The sequence below is a fragment of the Lagopus leucura genome, unplaced genomic scaffold (assembly GCF_019238085.1).
Source record: "Lagopus leucura isolate 7727_CA_CO unplaced genomic scaffold, USGS_WTPT01 Super-Scaffold_100159, whole genome shotgun sequence".
In the NCBI taxonomy this organism is placed as follows: domain Eukaryota; kingdom Metazoa; phylum Chordata; class Aves; order Galliformes; family Phasianidae; genus Lagopus; species Lagopus leucura.
In genome coordinates, this window is record NW_024962335.1 from 7,339,791 (window position 1) to 7,359,818 (window position 20,028).

The following is a 20,028-nucleotide window of genomic DNA, read 5'->3' on the forward strand; positions in this document are numbered from 1 at the left end:
TATCATGAAGATGGCTGCATCAGATCAGCCTCACACCAAGACACAAAGGAGAACCTCTTAAATCATTAGTAAGCTGCAGCATGTCATTATTTTAAAGAGCTCTCGAAATGAACACCAGAGCCAAAGTACCTACAAATATCCCTCCTCAGTGATCTCTAGGGTTCAACTCTGGACTCTACGATGCCAGAGCTTCATTTATGGGATTAGGCAGCCTAAAGCCAGGTACAATTAATAACTTGCAGAACACCTTCCTTGGTTTTGCCTGCCCTATCTGAAACGATGCTTCCAGATCCAGTCACTGTCTCTCCTCAACGTTATACTGCCAGCTCCATGTCTCCTACTTAACAAAAGGTTCATCACATGCATGTCAGCACAGCCCAGTGCTTTCAGCAATGCTGCATCACCATCCCCTGGTTCATGGTAGGGACACAGCACACATGGGGGTGGCCTGCAGGGCTGGTTAGCACCACATGCAGGAGGGGAGGAAAACTGGGAGCACTGCGGGCAGACAGAGAGCCTGCCAGGAAAGAGGAGGGAGGAAAAGAGAGGCTAGAGCATATGAAGTACAATGGAAGACGGAAGAGACAGGCAGGGTATGTTTACCAGGGCACTGCAAAAAGAAGGTGGTCTCAAAACAGAATTGTCAGCCCTCTCAGAGGAGCTAGGAGGAATAAAATCACAGGCTAAATAAGAAGGAAGTAAGAAATCATGTCTTGAAACAGGGCATCTTCTTCAGTGCTTGGCTGCTCTCCTGTCTTGCTAACCAGGAGGCACTGCCAGGCACAGATGCCAGACACAACAGTCTCATCTGAAGCTCCACAGTGCCAGGGGAACACAAATGGCTTCCCAACTTCACCCTTCCCAGGGCAAAGCACATCCACTCACACATGTGCTCTCTGGTTGCCTCCCATCTCACTCCCATGCCTGCTGTCTGGAATAGCCAGATACAGGCCTTCTTGGAGAGCTGCATGCATGAGCCTGAGCATCAGGGCCTGCCACACTTTGCTACTTCCCAGGATGACCAAACATGCATCTTGCACCTGCCTGGGACATCAATCATCCTGTTCCCTAGGGAGCTTGGTGAGAGCACAGCCCAGCAGTGCCTCCACAGACACTGACGGACAGGGAAATATGGGCAGTGATTAAACAAAATGATTGCATCTTTCATCTGAATGAAGAAAATGACATTCATTGCTGGTATTCATCTGCCATTCTGTGTTTTTTCCTTTCTTTCATAAAGTCACTACCCAGTCCCTGTACCCTGCATTTCTCCAGCAGCAGTAATGTGGGCATTACAACAGACTCACAGAGTTCTCAAAATTCCCAGAACTATTTCAAATGAATTAGAAAGAAACCAGGTCAAAAGAATTTACAGAAGGTAAAACAAGACACAAATACCACTGCCATAATATCCACCAATTTTTGTTTCATTCCACACAGAACTCAGTGCTTTTACAGCACTTACTGAGTCCAAAGTGCCTCTCTAATTGATAGTCTTCAGTTGGATCACTCAGTTCTACCAACCTTAAAAGGAGACAGAACATTCTCTGCAGAGCAGGACTAAGGTCTGGCTTCCTGATTAACTGCACAGCATGAGGCACAAACCTCCTTAAACCTTAGGCCAGCACAGGGTAAGGGACAGCATGATTATTTCTGTATTGAGGCTTGTGCTTTGAAGCAGGGGGTCTAAATGACCTTCAAATAGGCAACAGCCAATGGTTTTCTTTAATCTTGTCCTCAAAATGAATGATTTTATGTTCTTTTTCTCAACTTCTAGACAAAGTATTCATACCAACTCAGACAAACCCAGCATCACAATCTCTCCTCAAACACTTAAAGGACTGCAAAGTTACTGGCATGGCAATACACACCTCTCAGGGGTGTGCTCAGAGGTGTGTTCTGGTGCTCAGGAATTTAAGATGAATCCCACACTAGTGCTGAAGTTTCTGGATCAGTGTTCCTGTATCAGCTGTCAGCACACACAAAAAAAAACAATACAACACTTCAAAGCTTTCAGCTCTTCTAAAGGAAAAGTGAAATGTGATCTCAGCACATCTGAAGGAGCAGAAATCATAAGACTAATGAAGAAAAACTGATGGGTAGGTTTTTTTTGTTTTGGTTTGGTTTTTTTGGTCAGTCTCCTGGTCTGGGAACAACAGCTAACCCAGCATTTTTTTTAAACACTTGACATTGGCAGTTCTGCTATTTGCCCCAAAATACCACTTCTTCAGATTCTAATTATAGTGGCACTCTGCAAAGCAAAATGACAAACAGCTTAAAATAAGAGCTGGTCCTAACACGAAGAAGTAGGTAAATATTGAATAAATGCTGATTTTATCTCCCTCCCTGTACCCACTAAAATTTGAATATGAAAAAATGGTATTTTCTGGATAGCAGTTAATAGCCATTTTTCCACTACAAGGGTTTCTAACAGCATATTTGAATCCTGCTTATGGAAAGTTCTGTCCCATCACCAAACACAAAAGTACCTACTGAAGACAAAACCAGAAGCTGCCATTTCAATTGAGAACCTTTTTGGCTACAGACTCAGATATTTTCAGCCTGCATATGGGGTCAGAACCATTTTCTTTTTAAGCGAGGCCCTGCAAACACTCTTGCACCTGAGTAACCTTATTTGCATGAATTTGTTGTGGTACTTCTTGTAAGAAATTACTTACTTGCTGAGACAGATATGAAATCTATTTCTTGGACAGTGAGGAACACAACATATGCATTCAATCAACACAAAAAAGAAACTGCTACATGGATATTTTTGGCACAGAATGTTTCCTGGGAACATTCATTCCAGAGAGAGCAGAGCTCCCTTCTGCCTGCCCAGGAAGGGCTGCCGCACTCCCAGAGGCTGTGCTGGGCATCACGGAACCAGAGTCCTCTCATTTCTAGATGAGGCTTTCCAGAACATTTGGTTTCTTGCTCCTTAAATAGGTTCCCTATCATATAGTGTTTTTTAAGGTTCTTTTTTGTTTTGTTTATTTCTTGAAATAAACTGTTCCCCTCATGCTTGATTTATGGCAAATCTCAATTTGAAAAAAAAAGCCATTGCAAATGTTCAATTGTGAATTTTACAAAAAGTCCTTAACTTCTTTACATGTCAAAATTTGAGTTAGCTTATGCTATGAAGTTAAGAAAGCAGAAGAGGTCAAAACAAAGTGACACTTTTATCAGTCTGATCTGAACCCTCTCTCCAAGACTGATGACTGACTGACGTCTCAAAACTTTCAAAAGCATTTCAAAGTTAACCTTTTTAAAACTGGCATTTCAGTTCATTTTGAAAATCCTGGCTCAGCTGGGACTCAGGGAATGCTTCTGCAGCGCACGGTAAAATTGATTTTGGCCCAAGGAAATTCTCAATCCGTTGGTCCTACCAAATGTCTTTGGTTTACCTCTGAGTGTGCTGGGTTTTATTCAGCATGGTTTGAGAAGACACACAGGTAGCATCTGACCACAGGAAAGCCACTCACTAGACCAGAACTCTGCTCGGTACCGTGAGAAGGTGGAAAATGTGCAGTGGAGCCCTGAGCATAGCACCAAGCCCCACCCTATCCAAAGTGGATGTGGCAGAGGACATCCAGAGACCTGTGATGATACAGGGCCTGCTGAGCACACCCAACCCCAGCTCATCCACCTCATCCCCACCAGCCCACACAGCATGAGTCATACCCCCAGGTACGGAAATGAGCAAATCAAATCTGAAACATCATGCAAAGGGGAGTGCGTGGCACCCGATGGTTTGCAACGCAGCTCTTCTTTAAAGTGCCAGAGAGCGGGCTTGGGATGGGACACAGTTGAGGTGCAGTTTTTGGGTGGTGTAAGCCAAAAGATTCTCCCTGGAAGAAGGGCTGGGGCCCAGCTGTCAGGTGGGGATGAGTGCAGAGAAAGCCAGCCTCTAGTCTTGTGTTCGTGTCCTAGTGTAGATAACCTACATGCTAGCAGGCTGAAATCAGAGCGGTGTCATGGCCTCACAAATGTCACAGCAGTATCACTGCAAACGCAGGCAGGAAATAAAAGCTGTGTTTCATCTCGTTCCAGGAGCCATTTGTGAGCATGTGGGTGCTGAGGTCTGAGGCTATGGCCTTGCTCTGCCCGCAGAAATCACGGCAGGGACAGGCACAGAGCAGGCTGGCAGAGGGAAGCAGCAGGCACCGAGCACAACTCCCCTCTTCTCCAGACACCTCGTATCTCGACAGTGAAAAAATGTGCTACCCGGCTTTCTGGGGGAGAATCCTGCTGCGGCAACAGCATTCATTCACTGAGATCAATAAAAGAGAAGCGACGCCAATCCGCAACCAGCATGGAATTTGCGCCGAAAAACACCGAGAAAAGCGGCCCTCTGAGATTTCCACACACGGCAGAAGACGACGCACAAGCCGCTCCAGGCAGCAACACGCACGCACGACTGTCCCCACGGGAGCCCCGCGCTCGGCTCTCCTATGCTGCCTCCTCCCTCTCCCCCCGCGGCTGTCCCGGCGCGGCCGAGGCGGGGCGGGCCGGCCGTGACGCGTTTCCACCGCGACCGCTGGCAGCTGCGCGGCGGCCGGCAGGCCCGATGGCGGCGGAGGCGATCGAGTACGAGGCGGGGGAGCCGCACACCCGCGTGTTCCGCGTGGGCGCGCTGGGCAGCGGCTGGCGGCAGTGCCTGCAGCCCCGAGACCTCTCGCTGGCTGACGAGGAGGAGGAGGAGGAGGCGGCCGGGGCCGTGGCGGAGGAGCTGGGCTGCACGGCAGAGACGGCGGCCGAGCTGCGGGCCTTGTGCAGTGTTGATACGTTAGTGTCTGCTGATAACGAGAGGGACCCAGAAGCGATTCCCGAAGACAGCGGGCTGGAAACTCTTCGGTTTAGGAAGAAGGTGCTGCAGAGGCGAGAAGAAAGGATCGTCGTGGATCGGGCTTGCAGACAGGAAACGCTGACTTACGAGATGGAGTCGCACGCCGTTGGGAAGAGGCCTGATGATGCAGCAGACCTGGTGGAGGAGGGAGAGCTGCTTCTGACTCTGAACGTCTTCTATCCCGTCATCTTCCAGAAGCACAAAGAGCACAAGCCCTACCAGACAGTCCTGGTGCTGGGCAGCCAGAGGCTCACTGAACTCAGAGACTCCTTGTCCTGTGTCAGCGACCTGCAGATTGGCGGGGAGTTCAGCAGCGAGCCGGACCGAGCGCCAGAGCACATCAGCAAGGACCTCTACAAATCTGCCTTCTTTTACTTTGAAGGCATCTTTTATAATGATAGCAGATACCCAGAGTGCAGAGATCTGAGCAGAACCATTATTGAGTGGTCCGAATCTCGTGACAGAGGCTATGGAAATCTTCAGTCTGCCAAAATGGAGGACTACACATTCAATGATGTGTCCCTCAGAATCGGCTATCCGTACCTCTTCTGCCACCAAGGGGACTGTGAGCACATCATTATCGTCACAGACATACGACTTATTCATCATGAGGACTGCCTGGACAGGAACCTCTATCCGCTGTTAATCAAAAAACACTGGTTATGTACCAGAAAATGCTTTGTATGCAAAATGTATACAGCCAGGTGGGTAACCAACAAGGACAGCCTGGCACCAGAGGACCCTTGTTTCTTCTGTGATGTTTGTTTCCGAATGCTCCATTATGATGCAGAAGGCAATAAACTGGGAGACTTTCTTGCATATCCCTACGTCGATCCTGGGATTTTCAACTAGAACTTACATGAGCCAGAATGGATTCAGTGGGCTGAATCTGACTCATCTGACAGATGACACTGTTGCTCTAGCTGTTAAAACCACCAAACAGCTTGAGCATTGGCCATCCCATAGGTTTTGGGGTTGGGCCTTTATTCTTCTCCTGTGAGAAGGAAGGAGCCCTTTGCATTTAAAGTGTATCTGATATGCTTTCACAGTCACAGAAATAAGCTAGCATGGAAAAATATACTCAGATGTGTATTTTAATAAAGTACATTTTTCTAATATGTTTCAACTACAGTACAGTAATTTGGAGATCCAGACTAAAAATCTGGATGTTTTGAAAAGAGAATACCTTTACAAAAGCAGATGGTGGTTGTTTGGTGGGTTTGGGTTTTTTGTCCTTGAGAAATCTTATGCATCTAAGGCGCTGTTAACTTTTAAAGGCTGAAAATATGATCTTTGGGCATCTTACCTGGAAAACTGGCAATTATCTCTGAACAAGGTGAGAAAATCAGTCCAGTGATTAACCTACCCATAGCAAATGGTTGGAATTAGGTTATCTTTAAGGTCCCTTCCAACCAAAGCCATCCTTTGTTTCCCAAAGAAATCACTTGTGGAAAGAAACTGGGCAAGGTTGAGAGAAATCGGTATTTTCAGGGTTCTTTGGAAATTAGGAGAGAAGCAACACATCTAAAGCATCACCAGAGCCTGTGGCAGAATTAGGAGTAAAATTACCATTTTCGGATGAGCATCAGGCTCTGCTCAGCTCCAAAACCAGTGTGCCCTTCAATTCTGGAGCATTCTCCCAGGAATGCCCATGCCCATCTGGACAGGCCAGCTGTTCCATCATGGGATGTGGGCTATGAAACCCCAATACTGGAAACCCCAACCCTAACTGCATTTGACTGAAGAACTGGAAGAAGCTCAAAGCAAGAACGCCATCTTATTTGCCTGATTTCTTATATTTTTTAAAACATTGTGAGTAACTTCAAGTCTTCATCTCAGTACAAAGATGCAGAAAAGCCTGGTAGTCTCCCTAATGGAAATGCAGAGCTGAACAATATGTTTGTCAACGAGCAAATCCCCCAGTAAAAGGTCTGACTCATAAAGTAATGAAACAATTACTGTTAGACGCTATTATTTATTAGTTATAGCACAGTAGTGCCTACAGGCTAGGACAAGCTCCCACTGTGCCTGGCACAACACAAACACTGAGCAGAATACGTAATCCAAGTGTTCTTATTTGCAGAGCCACTGCGTTACGCCCAATTTTAGTCTCTAAAAAATGCAAACAAATGATATTTCCATCAACACTAATAACATCAGCAGTTATTCGTGCTGTCAGGAGGAAGGCAGCCTGCCCTGCTTGGGAGTGCCATCCCTTCTCCCCGTGGCACTTTCAGCAGTTCACACTGCCCCTGAGAGAGCAACCCAGCTGGGGAACAGCAGTGTTGGTATGCAGGCTTTTGCCTTGGCAGATGTCTCTGGAAAAGCAAATTAAAAGGCAAAGGTAACCCCTGGTGAGTGCTAGCCTGAGAGGGGAGAGGATAACACTTAGAAGCAAACATGCTGATAGGCAGCAACCCTCAGGTTGTCCTCAAAGGCAACCTCAGATTCTCCAGATGAGATGCTGCACGATCTGTCAGCTGGGATATGACCGAAGGCAATGGTTTTGCCTGTGGAAAGGAGAATGGATGCTGAGCTTTGGGAAAGTCAGCTCTGTCATGCTGAGGGATATTGTCCTTTGACAGCTGGGAGAAGCTTCACTGCTGAAGTGATTTACAGTCACATGAAAAGAATAGCATAAATACCACTGGGAAATTCATGGAGAATTCACACCAATGAAGAGTATGATCCAACAGGCTTTACCTCTCAATTTACTGTTTCTATTACTTTATTATTTAGCCTCAGCCTGTGTTTTCTGAAGATAAATACTGTTTTTTGAAGATACCATTGTGATCCAAAGCCTGCTGAGGTCTCTAGAAAGGCACAATTCACCTGGACTTGAAATGAACCCATAAATTTAAGGGAGGGGGATTGGCTTTTTTTTTCCTTTCCTCTTTTCTCTTGTCTAAACTTCAAAAAACTAAGCATGGATTTTGCTAGCAGATTTTGTAGGTGTGCTGCAACCATTACACATTTTGCCATCAATCCCAGCATATTCCTACAAGCCAGGTGCTGGAAAGTTTGTGCTCTTTTGTTCTGAAAATCTGGGGCATGTTCATATTCAGGCTTATCAATGCCAATTAATGTGCAACTACAGAAAGATAAGCATCCTTACTTTTTTTTCCATAGCAAAACTAAAAAAATCACTAACTTTGTTTTAAGACATCTTATTCTGTAAAGTCAAAACTAACAGTGGATAGAATCTGTTCCAGAAACTGTGTAAAAAAAGAAAGTAACCAGAACACTTCTCCAAGTGTCCCGTCAATAATACAGTCGCTCTGCAATGTCACACAGAGGGGTCTAGAAGCCTTGCAAATGGTCTGAAAGGATCGCAAGATACCATTAATTGTTTCCATTCTACTCACTAGTGAAAACTACAGATATTTCCAGTGACATAGAATGCAAAGTCTATTACTAGAGACATCAGCTAAATTCTGTATCTCCAAAAAGCACACACTATCCTGTCTTCTGTATTTCTTCTCTTTCAAACTTCCAGTTTTCTGCCTCTCGTTCAGTAAGGGCCTGGGTTAGTTGGCCAAGTCATCCTGACTAAATGCACCACTGCCAAGATTCTCCAGAAAGCAAGAGGAAAACAGGTTGGTTGGTTTGGATTTTTTTAAAGCTCAATGCTGGTGAAAATTGGCCGGACTTGAGTAGGTGACAATTTGTGGGACATTTTGTGTTATGCTTTTACTTTTCCAGAAGAAGGCTATAAGCATACATGGGTGTCAAGTAGAAAATTCATCATTTCAGTCATCTTTCTTATCTGCCTTTTTTCCTGTCCTAGTGGAAAACAGCCCATGTCAGAGCTGCAGAACCACCTGCACTGATGGCCTCAGGAAGACAAACACCAGCTCAGGACCAGTCACCTGGGGGCTCTTCCTGACAAACACTCCAGACAGCTGAAATAAAAGGCTGTAAGCAAACCTGCTGAAGTGAAAGCCATACTTAAGTTCTTCTTATCTGCTAGGGGATTCTCTCCTTTTATTCCTGAGTACTTTCTTACAAGGCTAAAAATACTTCAGTGGTGAAAGGCCTTAATAGGGGAGATAAGGTGATACCACACCACAGCCCGTAATGCAGGAACTGTTTGAAGGAGTAAAGGCAACACAAAGGTCTAGTTAACATCATATCCCTTGTTGAACTCAAAGTAGCACTTAACACATCAAATAATGGTTTGAGTTAAGCACAGTGTTGATGAAGTCTCTTGGCTTTATTTACATACAACTGCACATTTTCACTGGTTCACATAAGCAGAGACATTTCAGAGCAGCAAAGATCACAGTGTGCTACTCTGATGTACTGCACCACAAAGGGCACAGAAACCACCCAGGAGCCCCCGGCAGGGAGACAAGTTCTGCTGACCTCAGCTCACTGATACTTACAGTAATCCCCAGGCCTAAGGGATTCACAGCGAGGCCAGCCTACATCCACTCCAAGCACCTTCACCCTGCTGGCACAAACTGAAGTTGCCAAAGAAGAAATGAGGGAAGCCCTGTGCCCCTTGGGCAAGTGTTCTGTGCTTTGTGTCTCCATCTCTGACTTTCTTAAACTGTGACGCTCCTCAACACAGATTCTCCAAGGTGCATAAGCAATCTGTTGCTACTCCTGACTTTAACCACTATGTGAATCTCAACCTGGAGTAGTAGCAGGCTGGAGAATAACCCAGCGTACCTCTAGCCCCAGGAATGAAAACAATTAATGCATGGTTTCATGAGCTCAGCTCCAAAGCAAGAGGGGAGCTGCTGCCTTTCAGACAGCATGACTGACAAAACTGGACTGAAATGGATGCAACCACTACAGACTCCGTCTTCCCATAGGAACAACACGAGGTCAGGGGAAGCTAAGAGTAACTGCTCACTGATATTTGTAATAACACCATTACAATAAATGTACAAAATCCAGGCACAAATCAGGCCAGTTTCTCCCCTGGGATTTAATAGCCTCCTTTTACCTGTATGTTTATAGCACACCTGCTGCATTATGAATTACTACTGATAATTATCCCTTCTGGGAGGGTAGGATCCCATTTTTTAAATATCCTCCTGCTAAGAAAACTATTGGGAAACTTAAGACAGAGCAGAGACCTTGCAGCTTTCCTTCTTACAGTCAGGAAAATTCCATTGCGGTTTTCTTTCTGCCATCCACAGCAGTAGACGGTCTCCTCCTCATAACCTTGCCTGGCTGCTGCATGTGTCACCCAGGAAATTTCACTTCTCATCCAGATCACTGAAGTAAACTCCAAGCAAACAAGCATGCCCCATGGAAATAAAGACAGATTACTGATGCTTATCCAGTAGCACTGACAGTGCAGAAACAAAAGCAGCTTTGCTGTGTGCCATCTGTACAGTGCAGCCTGTATAACCTTTCCCAATGGAAGGAAAATTACAAGGTATGTGAAGCCAGTCTGCTGCATTCTCCTGTAAGGGCTACATGGATGACAGTAATGCTATTAGCCTATTTTCTGATCTTGCATGAACATCAGAAGTGCAGCAACATCCATAAATGTTGGTATTATCACATACAGCTCATGTCATATCATTAATCACTGGTAGCATTACTGCCAAGTGCCTGACAGTCAGGATGCAAACACAGCCCATCCCACGTAGCAGCCACCTCTGCAGGCTGAATGCTGCTTGTGGAGAATCACAGAATCATAGAATCATTAAGGCTGGAAAAGGCCACTAAGATCATCCAGTCCAACCATGAGTCCATCCCTACCATGCCCACTGACCATGTCCCTCAGTGCCACATCCACACAGTTCTTGAACACCTCCAGGTGACTCCATCTCTTCCCCAGAGAGCCTGCGTCAGTGCCCAACCACTGTTTCTGAGAATAAATTTTTCCAGATATCCAACCTGAACTTCTCCTGGCACAGCTCGAGGACATTCCCTCTCATCCTATCACTAGTTACTTGGGAGAAGAGGCCAACCTCCACTTCGCTGCAACCTCCTTTCACGTCACTGTAGAGAGCAATAAGATCCCCTCTGAGCCTCCTCTTCTCCAGACTAAATCCCCCAGTTCCCTCCACAGCTCCCCATCAGACTTGTGCTCCAGACCCTTCACAGCCCTTTTCTGGACACACTCCAGGACCTGAGTGTCTTGTAGTGAGGGGCCCAAAACTGAACACAGTTCTCAAGGTGCAGCCTCAGCAGAGTACAGAGAGATGATCACCTCCCTGTTCCTGCTGGCAACACTATTTATGATACAAGCCAGGATGCCATTGGCCTTCTTGGCCACCTGGGCACACTACTGGCTCCTGCTCAACCAGCTGTCAGCCAGCACACCCAGATCCTTTTTTGCTGCACGGATTTCCAGCTGCTCTGTCCCACACCTGTAGCATTGTACTGGTTTGTGACCAGAATGCATGACTCAGCACTTGGTCTTGTAGAACCTCATGCAGTTGGCCTCAGCCCACTGATCAGCCTATCCAGATCCCTCTGTAGGACCTTCCTAACCTCAAGCAGTTACACTCAGAAAGCTACACTTTCTCCCACCTTGGCTAGCTTCTGCACTGAGGAGCAAGCTTCTCTGAAGGAGTACAACCACTAACTTACCTTCTTTTCTTTTTTTTAATAATGCTTTTTTTTCCCAGAATATTCTAGATCTTACATTCCCATCCAAATCAGTCCTGCTGCCTGCACATCCTGCATCTCAGAGCACTGTCCACACAACGTTCCTACCTCTCCTCGTATCCTCAGGTGGACATGCTGAGCAACCTGCATCCACAAAGGGCAAATGCACATTGCCCAGACAGGAGCATCAGACAGAGTTGGTAGCTCACCAAGACTTTAATTACCACTGCTACATCCAATTGCAACCATTCCAGCTGCTCCCTCCCCGCACTGAGCTGTATGGCTGTCCTTTATCAACTAGAACCTGCAAAGAATGCACAGGCAGGTGGATGGTCCAGCCTGCCCTTTGGAGAGCGGAAAGAAGCTTCTTCTGAGGTCACACAAAGGGTTTTAAAATGTTGCCCCATCTCAGGTTACTGGGAACACAGTAAATTTTTACTCATGATATTCAGTGTTTGGATCTTCTCTTGCTGAAGAAGAGTCAAGTAGCAGTTATATACATCACTCCTTTGCATAGGCAAAGAGAAAACTCCAGAGCATACATTAAAAAAAAAAAAAAGGGGAGTTTTTTATTTCAATAGTCTCTAACATTCAAAAGGAATTAGATAACAGCTATAATGGACTCACCTACTCTTGATCCTTTCTGCTGCCAGAATGTTTGGTGTAATAAATCATAAGAGCACTACATTACCCTGAAGCTAAAAATGGAGCAGAGTCAGGAGGCAACACAGCTCTGCACTCAGAACACAGAACTGTATTCACAACATCTGCACTTGGTCTGATTTTAAGCTTCCTGAACCCAAATGAGAGGGGAAAGGTTGATGAGGTGGTTACTGAACAGGCTTGCTTTTAAGCCTTTCTCCTTACAACTTTACTCTCATCACATTTTGGTTTAGATTGGACTAGCTCCTGGAAAGGGTCCTGCTTAGCAGAAGGCTGCAGAAATCATTTCAATTTCCCCATTGCTGTGACATCTTCTGAAGAGAGAGAGCACAGCTGAATGGCAGGATAACGGCAGGATGCAATACCACCTTTCTTCAGTTCAGAGGTGTAAGATCAAACAGTTTCCTCCAGACCTGGAGAGGCAGCTTATGAGAAACATGCTCCTAGCTGCTCACAAACTGACTTAGCACTGAGAGCAAACATTTATCAAAGCAATGCACTTAATGGGCACCTTCTCCTTGCAGAGAGCTGACACTGTTCCAACTGCACCCCAAAGCCCAAGCAAGATGATGCCCACTTGCACCAAGCAATGTGCCAAAATCTGTTCCAGCTTAATGACTCCATGGCAGGCCAGGGGAATCTGCTGAGCTCCTGCCACAAGAACAGCTGAATTAAACTACCTCAAGGGCCTGTTAGTTTTAGTGTCTGCTAGGACAAGTTTGGAGAATGGTTTAAGTCTTAAAGCTGTAATAAGAGTTTTAGTTAAAAAGCTGGATTTTGTAGATGGCTAAAAAATCATGCCTGAACACTAGCATCCACGTACACTTGGATGAAGTAGCATGTTTCAGCTGTTGTCAGTGAAACTGCCTTCAGGACAGATTCCTACCAGAGAACCAAAAGTAATAAATCAAATGAAATCTTTTTTTAAGTAGTTTTACCATCTAGGAACTGAGGGGAAATTTGTGGGGAGCTAATGGAAGTACAGCTGCAGGCTGTTAGTTCTGGGAGTTTAAACACCCACAGCTGCTAAGGAGTGCATGGGGCTGCTCTCAGATCTCTGGCAGGCAGCACTGCAACATGTTTACCCTGTAACTAGCCTTGTGTGACACAAAAACATCTGAAGGGCTCTGTCTGTGTCCAGATGGCATTGCTCTTCCTAGTGCAGTCTGATAGATGTCTGATCTTGGGGCACTTTGGCGGGCTAACTGGATCTTCCACTCAGATGTCTCCATGGTTTCTTCTATGACTGATTTAATGGAATAGGAGAAAACAAAAAGCAAAACCCAGAACCGCTTCTTGCAGACATATGCAAACTGCAATTATGCAAAGAAATCTAGTGGAGCCACCTCATTAAAAACAGATGAAAAATGTGAGTACCTTTTCTAAAAAAAAGACAAAAAAGATGAACAGTTAATGACTGACGTGATTTGAATTAGCAGTTATTAAGTCCAGTGAGACTGTTGCACTCATGAGCTGGCTGGGTGTGCATTAACCTAGCCATGGGAAGCCTCAGGATTCTTCCGGTTCCCCTGAATTATATTTAAGTCTACGCCGAGTAGTTCATTAAGCACATACTTTATTAGAAATCAAAAAACCCTCTAACTTTTATGAAGCTATAAATGGACTTTTACTTCAGATCTCAAGTTCCTCATTTTAAACCATAAAACTACTTCTAACATTTTTTTCAGCTTGAGAGCAAATAAAAACTCCAGGATCCAGACACCCGCTCACACCCAGCTAGTACAACACCAGCAAGGATGCTGCACAAATTTAGGGAAATACACCAGTGCGGAAGAGCAACAGAAAGCACAGTGGGGTGGAGGCTCACATCAGATCAGTCCTCCTCCTTCAGTCACTAATCCACCCCCTTGTGTTTCCTAGATTTAGACCCCTGGGCTTGAAGCCAGATGCAAAATGGACTTCAGGCACACAGGCAGAAAATTCCAGGGATAAGACAAGGTCCGGGCACAGGCAGAGATGGAAGCAAGAGGTACAAGAACAAAGCAAGATTCCAAGAACTAATATTCTCTTTGTGGCTCATTGCTAAGCTGCTTTGCCACCAAATGCTATTTTTCCTACAGACCTGGGCATGAGGGCTACACAAAGCCCTGCAGGTGCCACCATCTTCGCTCACAGAGGATGGAAGGGCTCCACAGCTACCAAACCACACCAGGATGACCTGGGAATATAAACTCCCCAGATCATCCTGAGTTTTGCATACAGTTTCCAGGGTAAAAATTTACAGAAGCGGTTAATTTTTTGAGCTAGGCTCCAAAGACTTTCAAATGTATTTACAGTGCAGCTTTAGAAGAACAAGTGAGAAAAGAACTAAAGCTGGAGGGAGCTGAGGGAGGAAGGTGGGAGTTCTGTAAGGCCAAGGTCTTTGTAGGCTTTAAAAAAAGTTCATTAATTGAGTTCTGGTGCAGGAATAACATGCTGAGTCTATAATTCGGTCTCTGCTGGAAGAGATGGGTTGCTCCTAACGTTTTTCCTGTCAGGAAATACTTGGGTTTTTTTTTCTGTACTTTTTTATTCATAATAGGATCTTTAACTCCCTAAGGCATTGCTTTAATTAAGAGTTGAGCTCTGTAATTTGAGGACACTGCATCATGCATAACCGCTGCTTTAAGTAGTGTTGGAACATGAGCTACATATACGTGCAGGTATGTAAAACTGAGATTAAATACTGTCAGCATTAAGACATGTTTTGCAAAGTGCCTTCTACTGATGATGTGCTTTGATTAAAACCTGACTGTTACCTGCATGCTATGGACATCTGGTCCATTATTCTAAGAATAATTGAATGATTTTTCTTCAGAAAGTTTAATTTTATTAAGTGACTGCAAAGCAATGTAAAATATTCTTAAGCACCTCATGAAGATTGCAGGCTAACATTAGCACTGCCAACTTACTCAATGAAAGGAGAGATTAAGCTTGTTGTCTTAAATGCACTTGTGTAATCAATCTATTTGGATGCTGTAGAACAGAACAAAATGGTGCTGTCATTTAATTTAAACACCAGCAAAAAATTAACATTCAGACTGCTAGCTAAGCAGCCATAAATTACTTCCACTGCTCACAGCGCAGTGCTTGTATTCTTGCTAGAAGTATGTAGCTTAACAATCAGTCAAAACAGTGAAACAAAGTGAAAATCAATTTTAATACTCTTGCCCCTTTACCACACCAGAAGTTAATTAGTGGTATTAACATTCGAGTTTTGAGGTTCCAACCAAGGTTTGTTTCAGCTGCTCTAGACAGCTGGGGGCTGCAGAGCGAGGCTGGTCAAAGCAGGATTGCAGTATTTTAAGAAAAGGCTGACAGGAGTCCGTGAGATTCAAGACCTGGGTTTAGAAAACATTCAGGAGATTTTGGATTATACACTTCCAATGTTTTGTCTTTTGATTAATGAGTCTCTTATTCTCCCAGCTTCTCCTGTATCTTGAGAAACTAAACTTGGTATTCAAAGGTGAAAACTGAGCACAGTCGTTCCAAAAAGAAGTCATTTTGAAACCAACACTGTGCAGTGAGTGTCCCTGTAAGTGCAAGCTTCTTGCAATAGAAGGAATCTGTTCAACTGGTATTATATGTAATCTTCATTACTCTCAGTGAGTAAAAAATAAATAAAATTGGATCTTGTAATAAAGTTATTGCTTCTAATGTTTCCCATAACATGATGTGTATGGTTTACTGATGCATCTCAAGGAATGTAAGAAAAGGAAGTAAGAAAAAAGTGCAAGCTCAGTCCCTCCAAGTGCTAAACACAACCTTACAGACAGGGAGGGGGAGAAGAAAGCAGCTGCTTTCAGTTCCCACTTGGCAAAATGGGGCCAAACCTCAAGAAATGAGGAAGCTAAATCTTGAACGAGGCAAGTCCATGCCAGCCCAGACTGGGTTGGAACAGAAGAGGAGTCACCTTCAATTCTACAACTAGGCTGTGCTGTCCCTCTGGGCTTTTCTGATCCCCTCAGACTGATTTTCACAGCAGCAGCATGGATGGAGGCTATCGTGACAGCAGGGATGGAGACTACTATCACAGCCAACTTCATTTCCAAATGTTCACTGAAAGGCAATCAGAGGTGATGTTCTCCCTCCTGCCTGCATGTAGACAGGCCTTCTGCTGAGCCAGTGTCAAACACACACAGAGAAAGCACCACAGTGACTGGATCAAAGTAAAAAAACCTCAGAAGCCAGCTCAGTGAGTTCCACATCCATCACAGTCTCCTGGAGGTCTTCTTCACTGATCCAAATGAACAACCCTTGAAAGCAACTTCTGCAGCAGCCAAAGAAAACAAAGAATTACATTCAGAAAAAAAAAAAAAAAAAGACAAAAAAAAACTTAATGGTAAATAAAGCAATCAAGTTGAGATTGGGTTTTCTTCTTGCTTGAAAAACTCCAACAAGACCACAGACTGTGTATGCATTAGTCAGTCCTAACTGAAGCTGCCAAGAGTGCTAGGACACAGTATGTGTTGCACAGACTGACTGTCTGGGCCTCTCTTCACAGCTACAAATGCCTGTTTCTCACTAGAGGAAACCCGGGATACCTGTGCATGTGCTGAGGTCACGGCAAGGCCTTTCTTTCAGAGCTCTGTTTAAGCCAAACCGGGGGACAGACTGTCCAGAAAGTCAGTGCAATCTCCATTCTTGGAGATATTCAAAACTCCACTGCAAAGTACCTGAGCAATCTGCTCTATCCAGGCCCACTTCGAGCTGGAGAAGGGAAGAGTCATCCATCCGTTCTGTCCAACCTGCTCGATTCTGTGATTCACCTCTTTCCTAAGACTAGTGAGCTGGAACTCTGTGAGATGCTAATGTTAAAAAAAAATAACCTAGGTAAAAGTTGAAGGTCATATTTGCTAGGGTAATCATGTGGAAGAAATCTTAAGCTGAAAATTTTGAGGAGAGACATGAACAGACTAAGATTTCATTACCTTCTGCTGTACTGCAAACCAGCCCAGCCATTTAAAGCTCACCGTAGGCAAACGCTATTTTAAGAAAGAGAACTGAAACTTTTAAACTAAATATAACTTCTGAGCAGCCATAAAAATATTCTGAAGTGCCTTTTTTCTTAGTGAATTCCTTTAACAATTATAGCTCAATTCAACTTTTATGAGGTCGCAGTCCATCCATTAATTTTAGTGCAATTTGGATCACAACCTAAATTAGTTGGCTGATCAGCCTGTCTTCTTAGTCTGAGCATTTTGGATAGTCACAGTCATTATGTTTTTGGCCAAAGCTGATTACAGATAGAATCTCTCTCAGACCTTTCTAATCTTAGTGAGGTCTCTGCATTTTTTTCCAGAATGTTAAGTGATTGCATCGATGCATGCAGTAAATCATTGACTTGAAAATGCATTTACTTGCTCTCTGTAGCCCACGTTCACCCAGATAACTTGTTTTATTTTACTGTAGGACCTAAATTGGTATAAAACAGTTCTCTATATTCTGTGCAAAGAGAGGGGAGTTAGCATTTAAGCTTCAAACTACGTGGGATGAATTTGGGCTGATGTATGTAGAAGTCCCAGTAGTAGCAGCTATAGACACAAATCTTTTTGCGTCAGCAGTAGGACTCTGCTTTCTAACTCCCACTATTTTGAAATGTAGACTGCCACATTTGTCACTGCTGTAATAACTCACTAAATAAAGGACACTGTTTTCAGTGGTGGTTATTGAAAGTAAGATTGCCAGGAATCTTCTGTCAAAAATGTAGATGGAAAGTACAGTTTCTGTAAAAATGCAGATCAACGTGGTTTTCTGCTGTGAAAATTAAAATGAAATGGATTCCTAGTTAACTCTACCTAAGAATTGGCTGGGCTGGGCTCTGGAATTTCCATTCAGCAGAAAACTTGCTGTCTTTCTGAGAACAATGAATATTCTGACTGAGCAGCAGCTTCCTGACCTCGCTCAGCTTCGGAGGAAACATGGAGACAGCAGAGGAAATGAGCTCTTTTAGCAAGCATCTAGAAGGTTGTACAGTATTAAGAAAAAGATCATGCAGATTTGTCAGAGAGAGACTGTGTCAGTCTTCTGTCTACTGCATGATAAAGGCCCTTCTTGACAGTAGAGAAAGTGGAGATTCTCTACATGCTCAGGTAGTGTACAACTTTTCTATTCTCTTTCACAATACAAATCTCCAGCTAGGAAGTGCTTCTCAATGCTTTGCTGCCACACCGGAATGGAGTTCCATGCGATGTTCTCCTAGGTCTTCAACATGGATTGGGAAATGTGCAGAGTATATGCGCTATCTATGCACATTACTGACAGCATCTGGAAGGTGCTGTGAGTAAATGGGAGGGCAGAATTAGGATTTAAAAGGATTTGAGAAATTAGTGGAACAGACTTCCACCAGTTCCACAGTACAATCCTATACAGTATGAACAAATAAAGAAGAGAACACTTGAGGTTATCAGCAGCACAAATACAATATGGATAATGGATACATATATACCTGTTTCACCAGAAAGGATGTGCATATAGATAATGTCACATTCATGTCATGCTGTTGCAAAACCAGACAACCAACTTGTGACCCTAAAATAAACTTTACTTTGAAATCTTCTGTTTCAGCAGTAGATGTTAATGCTTCAGCAAGAGCATTGCACATGGCTGGGCACCACACTTCTCACCTCACACAGGACAGACTGCCACAGAGCAGCCAAAGAAGGCCCAGGGCTCAGATCATCCCAGTCAAAGCACAGCTTATTTCTTTTCTAGTTTTCAGCCTTCATTTCATTCAGATTTTATTAGAGCCAGAGCAAAGGTGAGGCTGTAATATTGAGCTGTTCTCTATCCCAGATGAATTGATTGACACAGAGAGGACAAGGAGGTGCAGCAGTAGCTGAGTGACATTACAGCTTCTACTGCAAAGTGACAGGGAGAAAAATATTCAGATGACAAAGAAGAAGAGGAATGAAACTGACATACTTCCAGAGACAAAGAAAACAAGTCAGTGGAGAGAGAGCTGCTGCTAATTGAAGAAGTCCCTGCATGTGACAGTCCAAGAGTCCAAGTGCTCTCACGGGCTATTCTAGCACCAAATGAGCTCCAAAATAAATATAACAGTATCTCTCTTCGTGTCAATTAATATCAACCAAAGATACGAAAATCAAAAGCAACAGATGCGTTAGAAGCAGCAAGGGACTTCACAGGGATCTGTGCTTATTTGTGATACTGCACTGGCATATGAAAAACAGAGATTCATCAAATGGCTTTGACATTTTCCTATTGTGAGATGCTGCAGATAAGCTGTGTTTTCAGCTCATGAAATGCCTGAGAAACACTAAGCCTCTCTTACTTATCCTCTCCTCAGGTCAAGCGCTGATTCAGGAATCTCAGTTCCTCAAGAGTTAAGTTACGGAAATATCTAGAGAATATATGTTTCTCTCAAACAGAAAAGCTAAACCACCATCATTTCAATATTACAGCGCCTGCAGGAAGCTAAGGCTACACTGCAGTGTCTCTGCGAATGTTTTATATTTACTGTTTTCAGGAAAACGTGAGGCCCTTTCGACATGGGCAGCTCATCCTGTCGGTGGCAGCCTGCTGTGAGCCATGGGGCTGGCTGTGCTCCCAGACCCAGGGCAGGAAGGTAGCAATGGAAGGCTCCAAAGAGAGCCCCTGGTCCCTGCCAGTCCCCACTGCCACCCTCAATCTGTGCTTGCTGGATGAAGAGCGCGCTGCTCCCGCCTCACTGCCCTCCCTGCCTTACATAAGCAAAGGTAATCCAGAGTTCAGTATGAATACGTGTCATATAAGATATCTGCTGGTCCTTTTTGTTTGCTTCAGATACCGCTGCCCAATAAGGAAAGCAGTACCACTTTGGCCTTGAGGAAGGGCTGTGCTTACAAAGGCATCTCCATCTTCCAGACCTTGCTGAAGCACGCCTGGCCTGAAGGACAAACACAGGCCCTCCACAGGCACCAGAGGAGAGGGTTTCAACCTTT

General features: G+C 44.5%; 2 protein-coding genes across 2 annotated transcripts in view; one reads left to right on the top strand and one right to left on the bottom strand.

Moving 5' to 3' along the window:
* Positions 1–20,028, bottom strand: part of TMCC3 (transmembrane and coiled-coil domain family 3) — a 124,557-nt gene that overhangs the window by 76,744 nt on the left and 27,785 nt on the right. The gene's annotated exons all lie outside the window — the stretch shown is intronic.
* Positions 4,568–5,964, top strand: SNAPC3 (small nuclear RNA activating complex polypeptide 3). The gene has a single exon (XM_042889882.1). The coding sequence runs from the start codon at positions 4,568–4,570 to the stop codon at positions 5,696–5,698; it is 1,131 nt and encodes a 376-aa protein (XP_042745816.1). The 3' UTR covers positions 5,699–5,964.